Genomic DNA, 18,752 nt, shown 5'->3' on the forward strand with positions numbered 1-18,752 from the left:
GAGAGCCGAGGGCATTGTTTCCTCCCTGGAGAGACTGGGAATTACAAGTTCAGTGCACAAAGGCCACCTCTCTGCCCTGTGAGAACCACATCCAGTCCTAGTCTCTTCCTCCCTGGTGAGTTGTGATTCCTAAGGCTGCTCCCTCAAAATGGTTGCCTCATTTTAAATCTGGCAGGCTACCAACACAGACAATAGTCGGATAGTGTTGACTTAAGGAAAAAGAAACCCATCTGGAAAACAGGAACGACTGTGGAGTACCCTAGTGATGCAGACGTGTCCCACAGCCAACACCAAGCTTACCAATATCCAATCACCCTGGTAAGTTCCAATCCCTAAAATCACAATGTCCAACGTGGCAAATCCCCAAGGACCTGCGGTCATCATTTATCTGGCCATGAGTTTCAGGAGCCCAAAACTACACATCAAGGGCAAAGATGATCGGGTTAATTGTTGATGGAATAACTCAAATCTGAAGCTTCTGGCGGTTCAGTTCCCAGCAAGAGATCTTAAAATTCATTTTCACATAACAAGTTTACAATTGAGTTATAGACAAAGTGGTTAACTATTCACAAAGGAAAAATCCCAATGGAGAAAAATAAGCCACTTTTCTGAGGCATGGTCTCACCAGATAGCCCAGGCTGGCCCTAAATCCCCACTTATCCTCCTGCCTTAGCCTCCTTAGTGCTGGGATTACAGGTGTACAGTACCATTACGCTTACGCCATTAACTTCAATTAAGACAATTTCTGAGCAAACAAGTGGAAAGTGCACACACAATGTCCCAAAGCTACACTTCACCACACGTAACAGAGTCATCTTCAAACGAAAGTCAATGAAAGGGAAGCAAGGGACTCAGGACACCGAAGGCCCTGAAACTGTCCACCCACAGCAGCTGAGCAGTTCTGGCCCGACTTCACTACCCTAGATACAAAAAGGATTCTTTGGCTACAGCAGAACTCACAAGAGCCTAAAACAAATGCCACAAGTTTGGGTTCTCACTCCCGGGTGCATGACAGGCTGAGAGGCTCAGTGCCACAGAAAGCAAAAGTGTCTTTGTTTCCATTACATCATCCGTGGTGAAGGGGGAGGGCAGGCGGGGCACAGCTGGTGGCAGCTGTGCCACCATCTGCTTTCTCCTCAGCAGCCTCTGCTGGTCTGAGCACAGCTTCCTTGGGCTCCCAACAGAGAAGTGCAGGGTTAAAGGTACAACATCCTATTACAGAAATAGTCAGAATTACTGAGAAATAAATCATTCCTCTGTTGAGTTAACAGCCTCGGGTAGTTGATGAGCTGCTGTTCTTGGACTTTATGCTGTTTGCATCTCTTTGGACTTGGTGACAACACAAACTCTGTCAACTCCATTAGACAAGCACTATGTACAAGCAACCACCTGCCATCTGCTTCCCTAAAGGTAGGCAGTCATAAAGTGCAGGTCTTCCAGTGCTGGAAGCACACTGAAAAGAAGAGAGAACACTCCCACACTGTGGGACGAGCAAGCATCGCACTGGCTAGGGCACCGACACATGCTGCTGCTGTTGGCATTTGGAAAGCTAGACTTGCCTCCCTCGCCTCCATACAGCGTCCTTCAGAATGTATCTACAGGATCTCACCCAGGGAAGACAAAGCTGGTGGTTAAGGGGGAACTGGGGGAGACCCAGACAACAGCATCTCAGCTGGCCATCCAACTGCAAGCTGGAAGCAGGGTCAAAACAGACCTATCAAACCCACACATATGTTTTATCTGGACAGTTCAGGGTTGTTCCTGGGGTGCATGGAGTTGAATATGTTTTGTAGAAAGGCATAGTGTTGCGACAGGATCTCATGCAGTTCAGGCTGCCCAAAACTTTCTGTGTAACTGAAGATGACCCAGAACTCCTGATCCTTCTGCCTCTACTTCTTGAGTGCCCGGATTATAGGGCGTGCACAACCATGCCTAGTTTCCCAAGTGCTGTGGATTATACCTTCAGCTTTGTGCTCCTAGGCAAGCACTCTACCAACTGAGCCACATCCCCAGCCAATAAGAATAAATTTCAAAGACAAATCTAAACCACAGGCTCTTCCTGCAAGGATGGAAAGGATCCGGACACCAGCTACATGGAGCTAAATGGCAATGCTACCTTGAGAAGGAGGGTATGTGCTGGAGAACTAGTTCCCTCCTGCATGAACGCCACTGTGTCACCTGGACCATCAAAGCATCTGCCAGAAGGCCTGTCAAGCACAAAGAAAGAGAAACCCCCAAGGGATGACATCCCAGTATCCCTTATCAACACTCCTCTGGAGTGTAGCCCTGGTCCCTAGGATATCCAATTGTCATTCCACAAAGAGCATCTGAGCTGGCTTCAGAGACCATGCCCTCCCACCACAGCAGGTTGCAGTCTCTGAAAGGAATGTTCCAGGCCACTTACCATACATTTTGCCTTCGTCTGATAAGATGATTTTCCTTCTCCCACACGGCGGATAGATAGCCAGGGCCTCCTGAAAGCTCTGCTCGATGTCAGGACTCCAGACCCCCTCTGCATCATTGTCAATCGGCTTATCTGCCGAGTCACTCATCCTTTCCATGTTTTCGGCAGGGCTCTCGCTGCCGCTCCAGCTGCTGGGCTCAATTTTGGCGGTTGGATTTTCCAAGCCGAAGCCTGGAGCCTTTTCAAGAAAACAAACCTGAAAGAGAAATCATAAAATAGTATAAGTCAGGGTCACCATCAACATAATGCTCCTATGAGCTGTACTGTAGGTTCTCGGTAGCCAGTGTTGCATGGACATTAACTCCAGGTGAAGACTACAGAATTCTGGGATCCCAGATGATTTTATTCCCTGTGTCTCGTGTTAAGCACCCTACAAAAAACATTAATGGCTGACTGAAGCCAGGTAATCTTTCTAAATGAGAGGAAAGTCTCACCAGTGAAGGCAATCACTCAAAGCTACTTCCACAAGGTTCACATGAGAACCTTTTACAAAGTGTCCACACCCTACAAGTGGTATCATACTCAAGAGTAGTCAAATGCCCAGAGTAGAACAAGTTTATTGGAAAATAAAGTAAAATAGAAGATGCCAGCTTCACTATAGAAATTGACACCAGTGAAAGTCGGGTGTTGGTGGCACACTCCTTTAGTCCCAGTACTCGGGAGGCAGAGGCAGGTGAATCTCTGTGAGTTTGAGGCCAGCCTGATCTAAAGAGCAGTTCCAGGACAGCCCCCAAAACAATACAGAGAACCCTGTCTCGAAAAACAGATAGAAAGAAAAAAGAAAGAAAGAGATTGCCATCAGTGAAATGTCAAGCCATCTCAACACAAGATCACGCAAGAGTGGGCGACAGGAGAAACGAGGTTACTTTAGTGCCAGTTACTCATCCTACTGAGTCAGCGATGCCAGTTGACCTAGACCTAGCACATTGATCTCCGGGGCTCCTACCCTGTGGAGTCAGGTCACTTGGTCCTAAACTCTAACCCTGAATGAAGCAGAGACCAGTCCAGTTCCCTCCCACACCTGCCACCCTTGTGGGATTGTTCCCATCCCCATGGGGCAGCAGCTGGTCCTGCAGCATACTCTCCTGGTCACATGGAAACTGTGGGGCAATCTCTCCTTCATTTTTCTGGGCAGTGAAGATAACAGAACCACAAGAAATCTTTCTCCAAAATGTAAACGCAGTTCCTTTCAATTATACATGCCCCCTATAGTCACAAGGGGATAAGCTTTCTAAACAAATGTCACACTGGCTTGACACCAAGGTGAAAATGATCTAATCCAGTACTCCCTGCTGGCTGCACACTAACATATCAATATTGCTTTGTGAAAACCACATCAGATCATTAATGCAAAGGGCTCCCCAAAAGAAGGAGGGAGAAGAACTGCTCCTGGGGAATGATGGGAAAGGGATCACAGTGGGCCTGAGCAGGGAGGGCCTCTTGTGATCACTGCTGCTCCCCTTTCATCCCTGCAATACTTCAACACAAGAAGCAAGAGAAAAGCATGCCCATGTTCTAGAGTGCTATCAGCTGAGTACAAACAACTGAGTTTCTTTTCCCTTGCCTCTCCCAACTGTGTCCTCTCACCAACCTGTGGGTCTCAACAGAACCCAGGTACAGAAACTCTGAATGGTACGCAGTCCGTGATCTAACTGACAGGTGGCTTTGGACTCTTTGACTTTCTTCAATTTTGCAGCATTTGTATTTAAAAAAATAAAAAATTGTAAGCTTGGTCTTAACTGTTATCACTAAGCCATCATTCAGGGAACATGTCAGCAAGATATTGATAGCCCCTTACCAACACACATACACTAAAACAGGACTTCAAAACTTGCCAACATCAAGGTATAAATTATGAAACAAGAAAGGATTTTGTGACTAGCCCCAAGATGAACTCTGGGTGCCTGCCTGCCTCATGGACCTTTTGAATTTTCAAGTGATTACATTTTGGGTTGGGATCTGAGGGTACCATAAAATTTGAGCTAAGCTGTAACCACCCTAGTGATTGCTTACTAGAGAGATTACGAGAATAGGAGGGAACGCTTTGATAGTGGCTAGCCTCTCTCTCAACAAACAAAGCAATGCACACACATATAAAACCATAGGCCAAGTCAGGACAGATCACAGCAGAATGAATTCACTCAAGGAAGCTTCACTTACAGATACATATTAGATTTGTGAGTACTCAACTACTATAGCCAAGGAATGGAATTCAGCAGAGTTTAGGACTGAGGACCCTGGGCCTTTGTAGGCCTAGGAAGAAGGTTCTTAAGCAACTAAAAGTATAATCTCCATAAGAAAACATACCAAGAACCCCCACCCAAAGTCTTAAGAGCATCCATCTCATCAGCTGGTCACACAGGCTATGCCAGAAGTCCCCAGTGGGCGGACACTCATTGGCTCCTCAGCACCTCCCACCTTCTCACTGGTATGCTGAAATTGCTCCACCAATTAGGTCAACACCCATTTCCTACTTGACTTTACCCTATTATCCCTGAGGGGTCTATCCATCCTTCAGGTCAGCCTCTCCTCCAAGATACATTTCCTACAACCTGACCAACCCTTGGGGTTCCTATGGACTTTCATAACTCCACTCACCCCTCATCAATGCATCTGCAAACACAAGGGAGGGGACGGCCCCACTCTGGTGCTTGGAAGAAGACTCCAGTAGGGAAAGCCTGTCTGCTAGCCAAACTATCCACCAAGGATGGCCTCACTCAGAGGACCAGTAGCAAAGGCTTGCAGACAACCTTGGAGTTGCTTCTAAGGCTACGAGTCACACACATTAATTGATCCATCTACCCAGGAAGCACAAACATAGCTCTAAACACTCCCACATTTTGATTCATTTGCAGCAAAAGGAAGAACTTCGTGATTAGGCTCTTGTAATTTAGTCTACTAGAGCTCAGCAGGATGGAGCTACCTCCTCTGGACCTGAAGCAGTACACAGCCCCAGAAAACAACAGATACAAAATCTACAGAGATACTCAGGTTCTTGGATTTACAACCCAACTGTAAGATGAGCCCCTGTATGGGCAGAGAGTTTCCGATCACAAGGCTCATGGGGCTGGCTGAGAAGGCTCCCCACACTAGATTCCAAAATAACCATCCTGGCATTCCACTCCTCAGCTCCAAAGCCACCTCATCCTGGAAACTGTCCTTGTCGCTCTAGTGACTGTGAGATTAGTCACACTTTATGAGCATCCTATATATGTAGAGCTGGTTACTGCTCAATCTACCTTGATTTGAATGCACACCAAAAGGCACCTGCTTATTACCAACATTAAAAGCTAATCAAGTCAGGTACATTGGTACACGCCTGTCATCTCAGACCTCTGGAGGTGGGAATGGGAGGATCCTGAAATGAATGCCAACCAGGGCTACATGGTGAGATCACCATCACTACCACCACTATCACTACAAGTACAGGATATAATGGATTGTTCACAGACCATCTGCAGAGCTGATACCTTCCCCTTCCCACACATCTTTTGAATGTGGAAGTCCAGTTTCCCTCAATTCAAAATGAAGAAGTGTACATGGGGAAGGGGGTTGGTTTACATTCAAACTGAGATCTGGATTCAAAGTCACTCCAAGTCACATGGCTCAAACACAACTGGATAGTCTTTTTAAAGCTCAAGTTTTCACTTACACAATGGAGATATTAGATTCTATCCTAATGCAGACAACCGATGGGGTAAAGGCAGCTGAAACCTGATCCCATGAGATTAAGTGAGATAAAAGGAAGAGTTCTGTTCTCTGAAAAACCATGTGCCCTCACTTACTGATTTTCCAGTCTATCCTCTCTAGACAGCAGCATGCCCCATGATGCCAAAATACCTACAAGAAAAAAAGGACAGTGGAGGAATAAAGGGAAATCAATTTATAGTTGTCATATTCTTTTGGGCAAGGTGGTTCAAGTGTCTCCAAGGAAAGATTGTTGAAACCAACAAAAGCATGCGTATGTGCTATGTAGTTGAAAGGAGCCCAGTTTTCATCAGGAACACCATTCTTGTAGGCCCCTTGTCTGCTGAAATTTCCTAGCCCAGCAATACTCAAAACACAGCTGTTAAGAATAAGCCAAGCCGCCCTCCCACCATGGACATTCCTTTCTCAGAACCCACCGACACTTCAAGAAGAATCACAAGAGCATGTGGGATGTGTCACAAGTGCACTTGACCCACACAGCCTATTCTAAGAGCCTGGGGACACAGGGAGGGTAGAGCAAATGCAGGCGCTTCTGACACCAACAGTATATAGGGTGACATGTGACAAGAGAAGGTTCTGTTCCCTTCACAGATTTCCATGAGGTCCTCACCATGTAAACATCTTACCCCATCATTAAGAGTAGCCCTTGTGGTTAATGAAACACCACTGAGCATGAGGGTCAAGAAAAATCCATGAACCTTGTTTTAGCCAGTGTTTTAATTGTCTATGAAAACAAAGGAAAGGAACTAAACTATGAGTTGGACTTAAATATCTGCCTAAGTACCCAGGACCACATCCCATGTACCTCAGTGTCCACTGTTAGCCATGAAGGAGGCCAATTCATCCATCCACTTACTATCTTGTATTCCTGTGTTACTGTGCCCTTTAATTGCACCCCAGTGCACTCTAGGGAAGGGACCATTATGCTCACCATAACATCTTTGCCCCAGTGATGACAACAGTGCCTGATATAGAAACAGCTAAGAAAGGAACAAATACTACTCAGATGACCTGAGCATGTTCTGATAACATGACAGCTCATCCCCCAAACACATGCGAAGTTTCCACAGAATAGTAAGTACTAAAAGAAACCACTCCAGCACAGGGGTGGAGCTCAGGAATGGAGTGCTTGAATGGCATATTTGAGGTCCTGGGGTCACCCATGATGCCACAAGAAAATGGTGGTTGGGAAATCACCATATTAGAAACATGTCAAAGGACACACAAGCCAGACATTTTGTGTATGGTCCCAATTCTTATCCACCAGCCATTATTACTGACAACCAGTAGTTATGGGCAGAAGACAAAAAGGTCTGAATCCTAAGAGGTGGGTTGCTCTCATCATAAACATTTCTTAAAGGAACTGATGACACTTTCCTCCCCCCCTTTGGATTGCTGGAGAAGAGAGAAAACTAGAAGATGAAGCTGTAAGAAAAGCAGGAGAGGGGTAAAGTGATGTAAAGACCAGAGGGAGAGGAACTGGTGAGGCCAATGGGAGTAAGTGGTGAAGTAGGAGAGGGTGGGAGGAGAGCTAATAAGCCAAGATCTTCACTAGCTCAAGAGGTGCCAGAAGCAGGAGCCATTGGGGGAGGGGAGTTGTGGGAAAGGGAATCACAGAGAGATATTTATAGCATTCAGTTTGACCACGAATTAGATGGCTTGAAGGTCACAGTGATCTTCACAAAAGCCCAGATGTTTTATGTAAGGAAAAAAAATCTGCGCGCACACACACACACACACACACACACACACACACACACACACACACACACACACACACTGAGGAGACAAGAAACTTTCCTTCCAATGTAATCTTGGCACATCTAAACACAATTCCACAGCCTCCCAGGGACCCCAGGTGAAGAACAGTGACATATTTTTGTCTACAGGCCCTTCATCACTGCTCTCCCCTTGGGTATTATCTCCACCTTAGGAGCTCCAGAGATGGAAGTTGCCCAAAGTCATGAGCCTCACAGAATCTGAGTCTCCTGTGAGATGAAGTGAATTCTATAAGCACATCAGACTCACTCGGCAGCCTCAGTAAGGCGGTGCTCAATTCTGGGCTCTGTCCACAGCTGACATCACCACGCACAGTCTAATTAATTCCTAATGAATAGTGATGACACTGACTCACCTCCCTGGGCAGTTGGGAGGAATTTTGGGCACTAATGACAGTTAATTACTTTTGCATATGTAAAGTGGGGCATGTAATTATTTTCCTATCATCTCAAACACTCACAAACCTTGCTAACAAGTGGCCTAATCACGTGAGGCTCAGCAGCCAGAGGGCTGGAACTGAAGAACATGTGTAATTGTCAGAGATGGCAGAGCTCTCTAGAATACAGACTCTGAAGCAATGTCTGTCACACAGCAGGCAGCAACCAGTGAGCCTTTGGTGCCATGGGCTCTAATTGTCAACAAGTTCCCTCTACATTTGGTAAGAAGAAAAGGCTAATCATAATTATTCCCTGAGTGTTTCAAAAGTCACCTTCCTATCAACAGACTCCCATCCACAGGCCAGTATCTCTTCACCCAGTCCACCATTCCCAAGCACCCCATTGGAGGGCTTGACATCAACATCCTGAGATAATCTATTTCCCAGCTCCATCAGGCTTGCATATATGCCCAGGTGACAGCTCAGGAAAAGCTTTGATGGACTTCATGTGATGATACAGGCCCTACCACACTGTTACCAATCACTAAAAGAACTACCCTCTCCATTCATGAACCCACCTCCACCTCCATCCGAAGAGACCACAGCTCTCCTTCATTTGTGAATTCCGAAAAAGATGCAGCCACCTACTCAGTGCCAGGCAGTCAATCCCACCCACCCTCTGCAATGCAAAACCCTGGTGAAAAGATTCATTAGTGAACACATGATGCAGACAGCAGATCAAGTACAGAACCTCCGGTGTTATAGTTAATACTGACTTATCAACTTGGCAGGATTTAGAATCACCTAGAGAGATGACATGTCTGTGACAGATTATCTAGATTGGGTCAACTGAGAAGCTTACACTAAATGTGGTGGCACCATCCATGGAGCTGTGATTCTGAATTGAGTAAAAAGGAGAAAGTTGAACCGGCATTTGTTACTCTCAGTTTCTTGACTGCAAATTTCATGTGAGTGGCCGTCTCAAACTCCTTTCACAGTGCCTTCCTGGCCACGTAAGCCATGATTAACCCTTCCTTCCATAATCTGCTTCTGCCAGCTATTTTGTCACAGCAAGAGAAGTATAACGAATATGCCCAGCTAAACAACTATCCTGGAGAAACAGACTTCAACCCAGATACAAATGTTCTTTCCAGTTCCAAGAGAAGACCACAGTAAGAATTCACCCCTCAAGCAGCCATCAGTGTCTCTAGCGGAAAACCAGCAACCTTGCCCAGAGGTTAAATGACATAACCCCAAGAATACCTCCTGAATTCCAACTGGTCAACAGAACAAATGCATGTTCCAGGTTAGACAAGTCAACCATAGCATATGCTAAAAAAAAAATAAATCAACACCAGTAAGATTAACGCTTCTCAGACAGTAACCATAATCCTCCTTGCTCGGAAAGTCTGGTTCACCCTCAGGGTATCTTAGCATTTAGCAGAGCTGGAGAGATGGCTCAGCCACTGAGAACATGAAGTGCTCTTGCAGAGAAGCAGAGTTCAGCTCCCAGCACCCATGTCAGGCAGCACACAACCACCTATAACTCCAGCTCTGGGGAATCCTACACCTTCTTCTAGATTCCAGGGCACCTATACTCACACATGCACATTCCCACATAGAGATACACATGATTTTTAAAGACCTGAAAGTAGACAATTCCTATTTTTAGTTCTTTTTTTAATTTTTATTGTTTTTTTTTTTTAGTATAGGTGTTTTGTCTGCATGTAGGCATGTGCGCTACATGTATGCCTATTGTCCACAAAGACCAAAAGAGGGTGGCAGATTCCCTGCAAGTGCAGTTATCAACAATTGTAAGCCAACATGTAGGTATTGGACCCAGGTCCACTGGAAGATCAGCCAGTGCTCATAGCTGGTGAACCATCTACATAGGCTGACAGTTCACACGTTAAGACACACTGGATAAATATGTACATTGTGTCTGGCTTTCCATAGGGTCCATCTTCAACCACATGCCTTAAGTGGTACCCTAAGTGAGCACCATACCAAGGATACTGGCTCCCTGGGTGGATCTATAGGTAAATGCCTCTGGGGCCACCTTGATTACAAAAGAGACTCAGCTAGTACCACTGCTTGCTACCAGCCAACTTAATGATACATTAACTCCAGACTGACACCAGAGGCAAGTTGGCCTGCCCTGTGAGCCCTCACTCCCACTGCCCCTTAATGCCCACTACACTTGCACCAGAAATACTGCTCCCACTGTATGTGGGAGAACCATCCCTGCCTTCCTCACCAGCTTCTCAGAATTACATTACTTCTCTTTTTTTCAGGGTCTCCACTAGAACCAGATGGCTCTGATAGACATGCTGGAGGAAGAGAGAAGGGAAATCCACAGCTTGCCTCTCTCTTGCTGGGTCATAAGTCAGACAACCAGGAAATCTTGAACCAAGGTGGCATTTGAGCCGTAGAATTAAGGAGCCCAACCCCTGTTCTATCTAGTTTACCTACCACAAACACTTGCATCGAATCTTCTCTAAAGATGCAGAGGATTCTCACAGATCTCCCCAGCAATTGCCTAAGATCCAAAATCCAGACTCCAGCACAGCCAAAGGGGAAAGCAACCCCAATTCCCCACAGCAAGCTAAGGTAATGAAGAAACAATCTGTCACAGCATACTCTTCTAGAAACAAGGTTGGAAATCAGGCCATCACTCCTTGAGGATTCATTTCTAAAGAACCCCAGAAGACATCCTAAATTATACTTGGGTTTCAGTTTTGAAGTTAGACACCTTGGGCACAGAAACTGATATTGTGTGATTTCTAGAACCCAGGACAGTGACCGTTAGAACACTAATAAATAGCAGATAAAACAGTGGGTAAGACTCACCTAGTGCAACAAATCCAAAGCTTAGTGGCTTACAAAGGTCTATATTAAAATGTGCATGTCAGGCACTGTGGCACAGCCTGTGACCCTAGCATCCAGGAGGCTGAGGCCAGAGGATCCCGTGGTAGAGGTCAGTCTGGGTTACAAAGCAAGTTTGAGGGCAGCTTGGGTTACACAGTTCATGTCACCAAGGTATACAAAACAGACCAATATCTCAGGAGTCCAGAAACAAACCCTACACATCCTTGTGCACTTAGTTTGTGGCAAGGGCAGCAAGCTGCACTGCCTTTGGTAAAGCACAGTTTTGTCAATAAATAAACAAGGATAACCAGTATCAATCTGAGCAAAATAAATGACCCCTACCCCACACTGTACGCTACAGTCAACCTGAAAGACACTGGAGATATGAATTTCAAAAGCAAAATAATAAGGACTTTAGAAGAAGACCCAGGAGATTACCTTAATGTATCAAATTATTACTGTGAAAGGACAAATGGGGCTGGTTAGACCAGCAAGTAAAGGTGCTTGCAACCAAGCCCAATTAAGCTAAATTCAACTCCAGGGCCCACCACTAAGGATGGAGCAAACACACTCCCTCAAGTTGTCCTATGACGTACACACCTGCTCAGTGGCATGAATACATGTGTGTGTATATACACAATAAATAAATAAATCTAAAATCTTTTGTGAGCAGGGCTGGAGAGATGGCTCCTTGGTTAAAAGCACATACTGTTCTTGCAGAGGACCCAATACCTGCTCACCACTGCCTGTAACTTCAGCTCCAGGGATCCAATGTCCTCTGGTCTCCTTCAAGTGCACAAAAGTGAAGTTAAAAATAACAGCAACAACAATAATAATAATAATAATGACAAAATGTGGGCAGAAATAGCAAATACTTGGTAACAGTTACTTAAGAGGGTGAAATAGGAAGATGGCTTGAACCCAGGAATTTAAGGCCAGCCTATGGAGAACCAAGCCTCAAAAGAGCAATGAAGGGATTTGGGGGGGGGGGGACTTTGTTACAAGTAAAAATTTCCTTGTACTTCAAGAAGCATTAAGAAAATAAAATTTGGGGTGGGGGGTTTAGAAGCAAGTGGACTTCCGTAATGGAAGACAGCAAGTTCCAGGATAGCCAGGGCTACATAGTAAGAACCTGACTCAGATTTTAAAACAAAGCCACAAAGAGCAGATGTTTGTAAAGTGACTAAACAATCACTCATCTCCTTGATTCACAATGAATTCCTATGAAGAAATCAAACAGAAAAAAAAAAAACCTATGTATTGTATAAACAAATAGAGGCAATGAGGTATTCAGCATACCTAATTCAACATGTCCAAGTCTGAGGAAAACTATAGTCAGATCTCTCCCTCCAACATGTCCATGTCCACCTTGAAACTACGGAACCTATATGGAAGTCTGAGGAAACTACAGTCAGATCTCTCCTTCCAACACCTTTGAAGTCTTTCTTGCAGTTTCTGTTGCTGCACTCTATCTTCCAGGCTAGCTGGCAGCTGAGCTTCTAGATGATTCCTATCTCTACCTCCATCTTACTACAGAAGAGCTAGGATTCTGGAAGTTTCAAACACATCATCAGGCCACACAGCAATCACCTTTACCTGCTGAGCCATCTTCTCAGGCCCTAAAATAAAAGGCTAAATGCTGACAAGTGTTGTCAAGAAGGCTGAGTACCCAGCACCCTCATAGACAGCTTATGGGAGTATAAAGTAGTCCAAGCATTCTAGAAAACTCTTTGGCAGTCACTATGCACCACTAGAACTGATTAGACGCATACTTGCTGACTTGGCAATTCCAAATCCTCACAAGGTCCACAAAGAGAGGTTCTTCAGAGGCTGGGTGCAAGAACATTTATATGAACACTCATTAGGGCAGCCAGAGATGCTCAATTTCTTATTACTACAAGATACATAGCCTACATCATATTCATAAGATGGAATGTTAGAAAAGACCCATAGTCCAACACGGTAACCTTTAGTAACAGGTGCATTTAAATGTCAGTCACTGGGACTAAATCAGCAGCATTTCGTAAGTTCAGGAGCCATCTGTGCCTAGTGGCTTTCAGAGTGGTTTTGCAACCATGAAAGTTCTGTGAGATGTTGCTATTGCACAGTCAACTGTGATGTTTAATGGCATTAACCAGATTCAAAGGAAAATCTACTCTAGGCATCCATTCACAAGTTCAAATACTAATAAGACTTAATCTATCAGCCAGATGTAGTGGTACATGCCTGTAATTCCAGCACTGAAGTGAAGAAAGACGTCAAGTTCAGTCTGGGCAACATAGTGAGACCCTGTCTTTTAAAATAAGATAATTAAATTAAAAGAAAAGCCTAATCAATGTTACCAGAGGTGAGGATAGCAATCCTCCCTTGGAGGTTGAGAGTGGTGGTACATGCCTGTAAGAGGAGACTAAGTTCAGTTTTATACCTGGTTACACTGTAAGTTTGAGGCCAGCCTGGGCTATAAGAGACCCTGTCTCCAAAACAAAAGGTCTGAATGCATAAATGTTCACAATGGAAAAATACAGGGACTCCATACTGATGACACATGTACTTTTTTCTAAACATGTTAGTTACACTTTAATAAAAATCTTGGGGAGGACCCAGCCAAGTATAGTGGCACATGCCTGTAAGCCCAATATCAAAGATCACGAATTTGAAGCCAGTCTGGGCTACACAGAGAGACCTTATCTTCAAAGAAGGGTGGTAGGGGCAGGAAGAGATACAACAGTGAAAAATACCTCTGTATTTCAGGATTCTGTGTTACTCAGAGTCTATTACAGTAGCTGTGAGCACAACAGCTCTTAGATGTGTTGCCATGAGCACCAGAGGATAGCAGAAGAACCATCCAATGAGAACAGGCGCTGGCTTCTCCCCATTGAGGGTGAGATGTCACTCATAACATCTCACACACATACTGCTTTTTACAAAGATCCCTAAAGACAGAAGGGAGAGGGAGAGGGGGAGGGGAGGGGGGTTACCCTCTACTCCAGTTGCTGAAATATGCTGAACCACACTGAAGGGCCCTCAGGCAAACTGGAAGGCAGGCCATATGGGTCTCCAAATTTGGATTATTCCTAAAGTCTACTTTTCGGTGCCCATCCCCATCCCAAATTTTCTTTCTATACTTTTAATTTTGCTATTGTGCAGTCTTTCAAGTTCTCTTAAATTCATTCTGAAGATGGGGTGTTCATAAAGCAAACATTTCCATTTTGTTATTCTAATTTGATGTAATAAAGTGTTTATTGAATGAGGTCCATACTCTGTGTCTCCTTATCCAAGCACAAGAGATGGGAGACCCAATAAATATGTGGGTTAGCTAGTTTGTATGTCAACATGACACAGACTAGGTCTTCTGGGAAGAAATCTCTCCTTAGGACTGGCCTGTAGACAGGCCTGGGTGTATTTCTTTGATTGATGATTGATGTGGGAGGGCTCAGTTCTCTGTGGGTGGTACCACCCCTGGACTGGGACCGTGGGTTCTATAAGAAAACAGACATGGGGACCAAGCCAGTAAGCAGCACCGCTCCATGGCCTCTGCTTCAGGTCCTGCCTCTAGGTTCCTGCCTCGAGTTACTGCCCTCATTTCTCGATGTGTAGCTTCAGGTTGTAAAACTACATGTAAAACCCTTTCCTCCTAAAGTTGCTTTTGGTCATGCTGTTTTACCACAGCGATAGAAATTTGAACTAAGATACCCTACTTCAGTGAATACCCTATATGCAGAAGACTCAAAGCACACTAATTATCCCCTCCTCCCCTAGAAGTTTGACCTGACCCTCCTGCTTGCTCTGTGTTCCCACAGGTTGCACTTCATATGGTCAGTATATGAACGGGGCACAGTCTGCCTACCTGTCACTCTTGAGTCTGTGAGCCTCCAGGGATCTTTCTGTCCTTGATATTCAATAGAATGCTTGGCACACTTTGACTGACACCCCGCCCCATATTAGCTGAATGAATGTACTGAGCTGATGGGTGAAAACATGAACTGACTAGATGATGCAGGGGGACTACTAGATGCACCCAAGAGCACAGAAATGGGAGTCTACTCTGTGACCCAAGCCAATCAATTAAAGCAGGAAGTTTTCAAAGAGTGTAACAGCGCTAATGTGCTAAAGTCACAGCCAAGCACGAAAGAAAAATGCTGGAGCCAAGAGAGGATGACGGAGCTCCAGACTCCAGGCCTGTAGCACATGGTCTTCAACGGCCAGGAGCAGGGCTGAACTCTTCACAAAGCAGGCCAGGAAACACCAGAACTGTACACACACTTCCAGAAGAGCCATATGCATGCATGCAAGGGTGCACTAGCTTGCTCGTGCTTTGTGTATACTGTGTGTTTTATGCGTCTGTGTACACAAGTGCCTTTGCACATGTATATGCACAAATGTGTATGTCTGTTCGGAGGGAGAAAGGATAAGGACATGGTTATTTTATTGGGGATGGGGAAATTGTTCAGTGGTTATGAACACTGGCCGCCCTTCCAGAGGACCAAGATTCAATTCCCAGTACCCATATGGCAGCTCACACCTGTCTATATCTCCAGTTTCAGGGCTTCTGACACCCTCACACAGGCACACGTGCAGGAAAAACACCAATGAGCATAAAATAAAAATAAATCATTCAAAAACAGATTATTTTATCAGTGTGAAAACAGAGTTTTGTTTTTTTGTTTTTGTTTTTGTTTTTTTTTTTTTTTTTTTTTTTTGGTTTTTCGAGACAGGGTTTCTCTGTATTGTTTTGGAGGCTGTCTTGGAACTCGCTCTGGAGACCAGGCTGGCCTTGAACTCACAGAGATCTGCCTACCTCTGCCTCCCGAGTGCTGGGATTAAAGGCGTGCTCGAAAGCAGAGTTTCTCTATTTTTGGTTGTGAGCCTAGCCTTTAACAGCTGAGCCATCTCTCCAGCCCGAAAACAGAGTTTTAAATTAAAATCAACTTTTGTGTGGTCTGAGGCCAGAAAAATTCTCTAGATCATTTCAGAAATTACGATGTGGGGCATATTTCTTAAGCATTCCAAATTTACAAACACGCGACAGTGACAACTCAGAGACAATTCAAGGAGATAGTTTACACAGGTGGCTTGTTTGAACAACCCAAAACCATGGATTAATTCTGCTGGGGGAAAGGGGGTGGTCACTCAGCTCCAATAAATGCTCACCCAATTCTGTCTCCAGTCTTACTTCCTATTTCCCTGATCCCTAAAGAAACGCTGTGACTGGCAGTGTGATAACTCAACCCTCACCTGACCAGGTTCATGTGCTAAGGCCAGTGAAGTCAACACATGTCAATGCAGGAACTAACCAAAAGCACACAGCTGTGCATGTGTGTGAATTTCCCTGGGTCCCAGATGAGCTGGCCCTATCTCCAAGTGAGAGATACCATCTGCACTGGTGGAAGGCCCAGAGAGCAAGCATCTGTAAGGCAGGTCTCACATCATAAAAGGTGGCAACTCAAGGGCCATTTAAAACTCCACCCCCCAGCCAACCCAACCTCCAACCACATCAAACTCATCAGGAGAAATAATCTTGGCACTCTGGTTGGAAATTGGCTGAGGCAAGCAAGATAAGGAAATGACTATTGTCTCTCACTCTCTGGGACACTGAATTACTCTTGTTAAGAGAACACATAGTCCGTGTAAATTTTTAATTCTGCACTTAATAACTGTGCCCAGTTTCTTTTTATCTAAAATTAGAATATCATCGCCATGGTAAAGAAATCCTTAATAGATAATGTGTCTCTGCCATCAACTGATTTTACACTGCTTTAGCTGAATGTACACAGATTAGTGTGAATACACTTTTTCTTTTTAGAGACTCATGTTATAGCCCTGGCTGACCTGAAACAGGCTCTGCAGGCCAGCCTGGCCTCAAACTCAGAGAGATCCGCCTGCCTCTGCCTCCTAAACTCTGGGATTAAAGGTATACGACACCAAGCCCATGTATACAAGCATCTTAGCTTTGTTGGCATGCTATAGGTTCTCAAGCAGCTGCTGAATAAATATATTTACTAATTACATCTTAAATGTGTGTCCACTCTGTATAACCAATTTTCAAAGGCAAGAACTTTTTCATTCAGTTCTGCACCCCTCTGGACACCTAACACAGTTCAGTAAACAATTTATTTAAACATCAAATTTTACACTTTTTTATGACTTTTAAGAAATCAAGCCAGAGCCGGACGTTGGTGGCGCACGCCTTTAATCCCAGCACTCGGGAGGCAGAGGCAGGCGGATCTCTGTGAGTTCGAGGCCAGCCTGGTCTACAGAGCGAGTTCCAAAACAATACAGAGAAACCCTGTCTGGAAAAACCAAAAAAAAAAAAAAAAAAAAAAAAAAGAAATCAAGCCAGGCTTCTTGTTACATGCCTATAAACCCAGAACTCAAGAGATAGAGGCAGGAGGATTGCCATTTCAAGGTCATCTTGGGCTGCACACTGAGACTTCAAGGACCAATTCAAACATACCCCAGACTAGACTCACAGAGCAAAAGCAACAACTCACTGTCTTGAAAATATTTCTTCCACTTCCCCAAACCCAGCTAGATTCAACCCTCTCTTGACTCTAGGCAGAGTCCCCATCTCCCAGAAGAGCCTGTCACCTGCTGAGTTGTGATATAAAGTCCTCACCAGTGATCTCCCCAAAGCAGCTGCTTGGCTTGGGGGACTGTGACAGCATGGGCCTAAGCTGCCTCTTCTACTTGGGGCCAGTTTACCTCCTGAGGCCTGGAGGCTGCTCTAAGTATCAGGTTACAACAAAAATAACAGCAGGCCTGTCTACACCCCTGCCAAGTCCAAGAGGGAAGTGTTCAGGAGGTGAGAAAGAGGGGCCCAGGGAAGAAAAGAGGCAGGCTTTTGAATAGGTGTAGGAGAGAACCCCCGATTTAAGACAGGAACTTTGGAAGTCCTAGCTGCCTTTTTAACATCTTCACTGTAGATCCTGCATTTCTCATTCCCTCAGAAGCCAGAGGAACTCTGTCTCTATGACACTTGACCATTTCCAAGATGCTTTTAAAAACTGTTTTGGAGCAAGCTGGTTTTCTTTCAATGGCACACATGAAAGTCAGATTTGAGTCAAAAGGTTTATACAAGGATTCCCAACTCTATGAATCCCTGATGTTGCTCAGCTTTAATGTTCTCAAAACGAAATTCCAGCACCACAGAGCACCACAGAGCTAATTGGGTCTACAGTAGGAGAGGCAGGCCTTCAAGAAAGAAAATGCTAGTAAAAAAGCATTTGCCCGTTGTTCTGTTCCTTTCTAAAATGAAATCAAAGTTCACTCCCATGCCACTGCCCTCGTGCACACAGGTGCACTGTCGGCTTGATGTGGTCTGGCCAACCTGACCATTTCAAATAAAGTGAACTTCAATCACCCTATAGAGGTAGCAGGTTATTGATTCTACGTCCATCATTCTTTCATCTTAGTTTGCTCCACACACAGCCTCTTTAATTGGCTCCTGGAAACTGTTTTATAAGTGGGTGGGTGTGGACCCAGCACCACGGCTCTCCTCTTTGGACATGACAAGCAACCTTCAGGATCAGCCATCAGGCCGCAGATTACATCTCCCAC

General features: G+C 44.9%; 1 protein-coding gene across 8 annotated transcripts in view; it reads right to left on the reverse strand.

Moving 5' to 3' along the window:
* Tead1 (TEA domain transcription factor 1) overlaps window positions 1-18,752 on the reverse strand; it is a 224,254-nt gene that overhangs the window by 143,877 nt on the left and 61,625 nt on the right. For all 8 annotated transcript variants that reach the window (XM_040756225.1, XM_040756235.1, XM_040756232.1 and 5 more), the window contains one exon: window positions 2,405-2,660. In XM_040756225.1, the coding sequence (XP_040612159.1) occupies window positions 2,405-2,561 (157 nt within the window). In that variant the 5' untranslated portion in view covers window positions 2,562-2,660. The remainder of the gene's footprint in view (window positions 1-2,404; window positions 2,661-18,752) is intronic.

Source organism: Mesocricetus auratus, unplaced genomic scaffold (genome assembly GCF_017639785.1).
Source record: "Mesocricetus auratus isolate SY011 unplaced genomic scaffold, BCM_Maur_2.0 Super-Scaffold_4256, whole genome shotgun sequence".
Classification (NCBI taxonomy): Eukaryota; Metazoa; Chordata; class Mammalia; order Rodentia; family Cricetidae; genus Mesocricetus; species Mesocricetus auratus.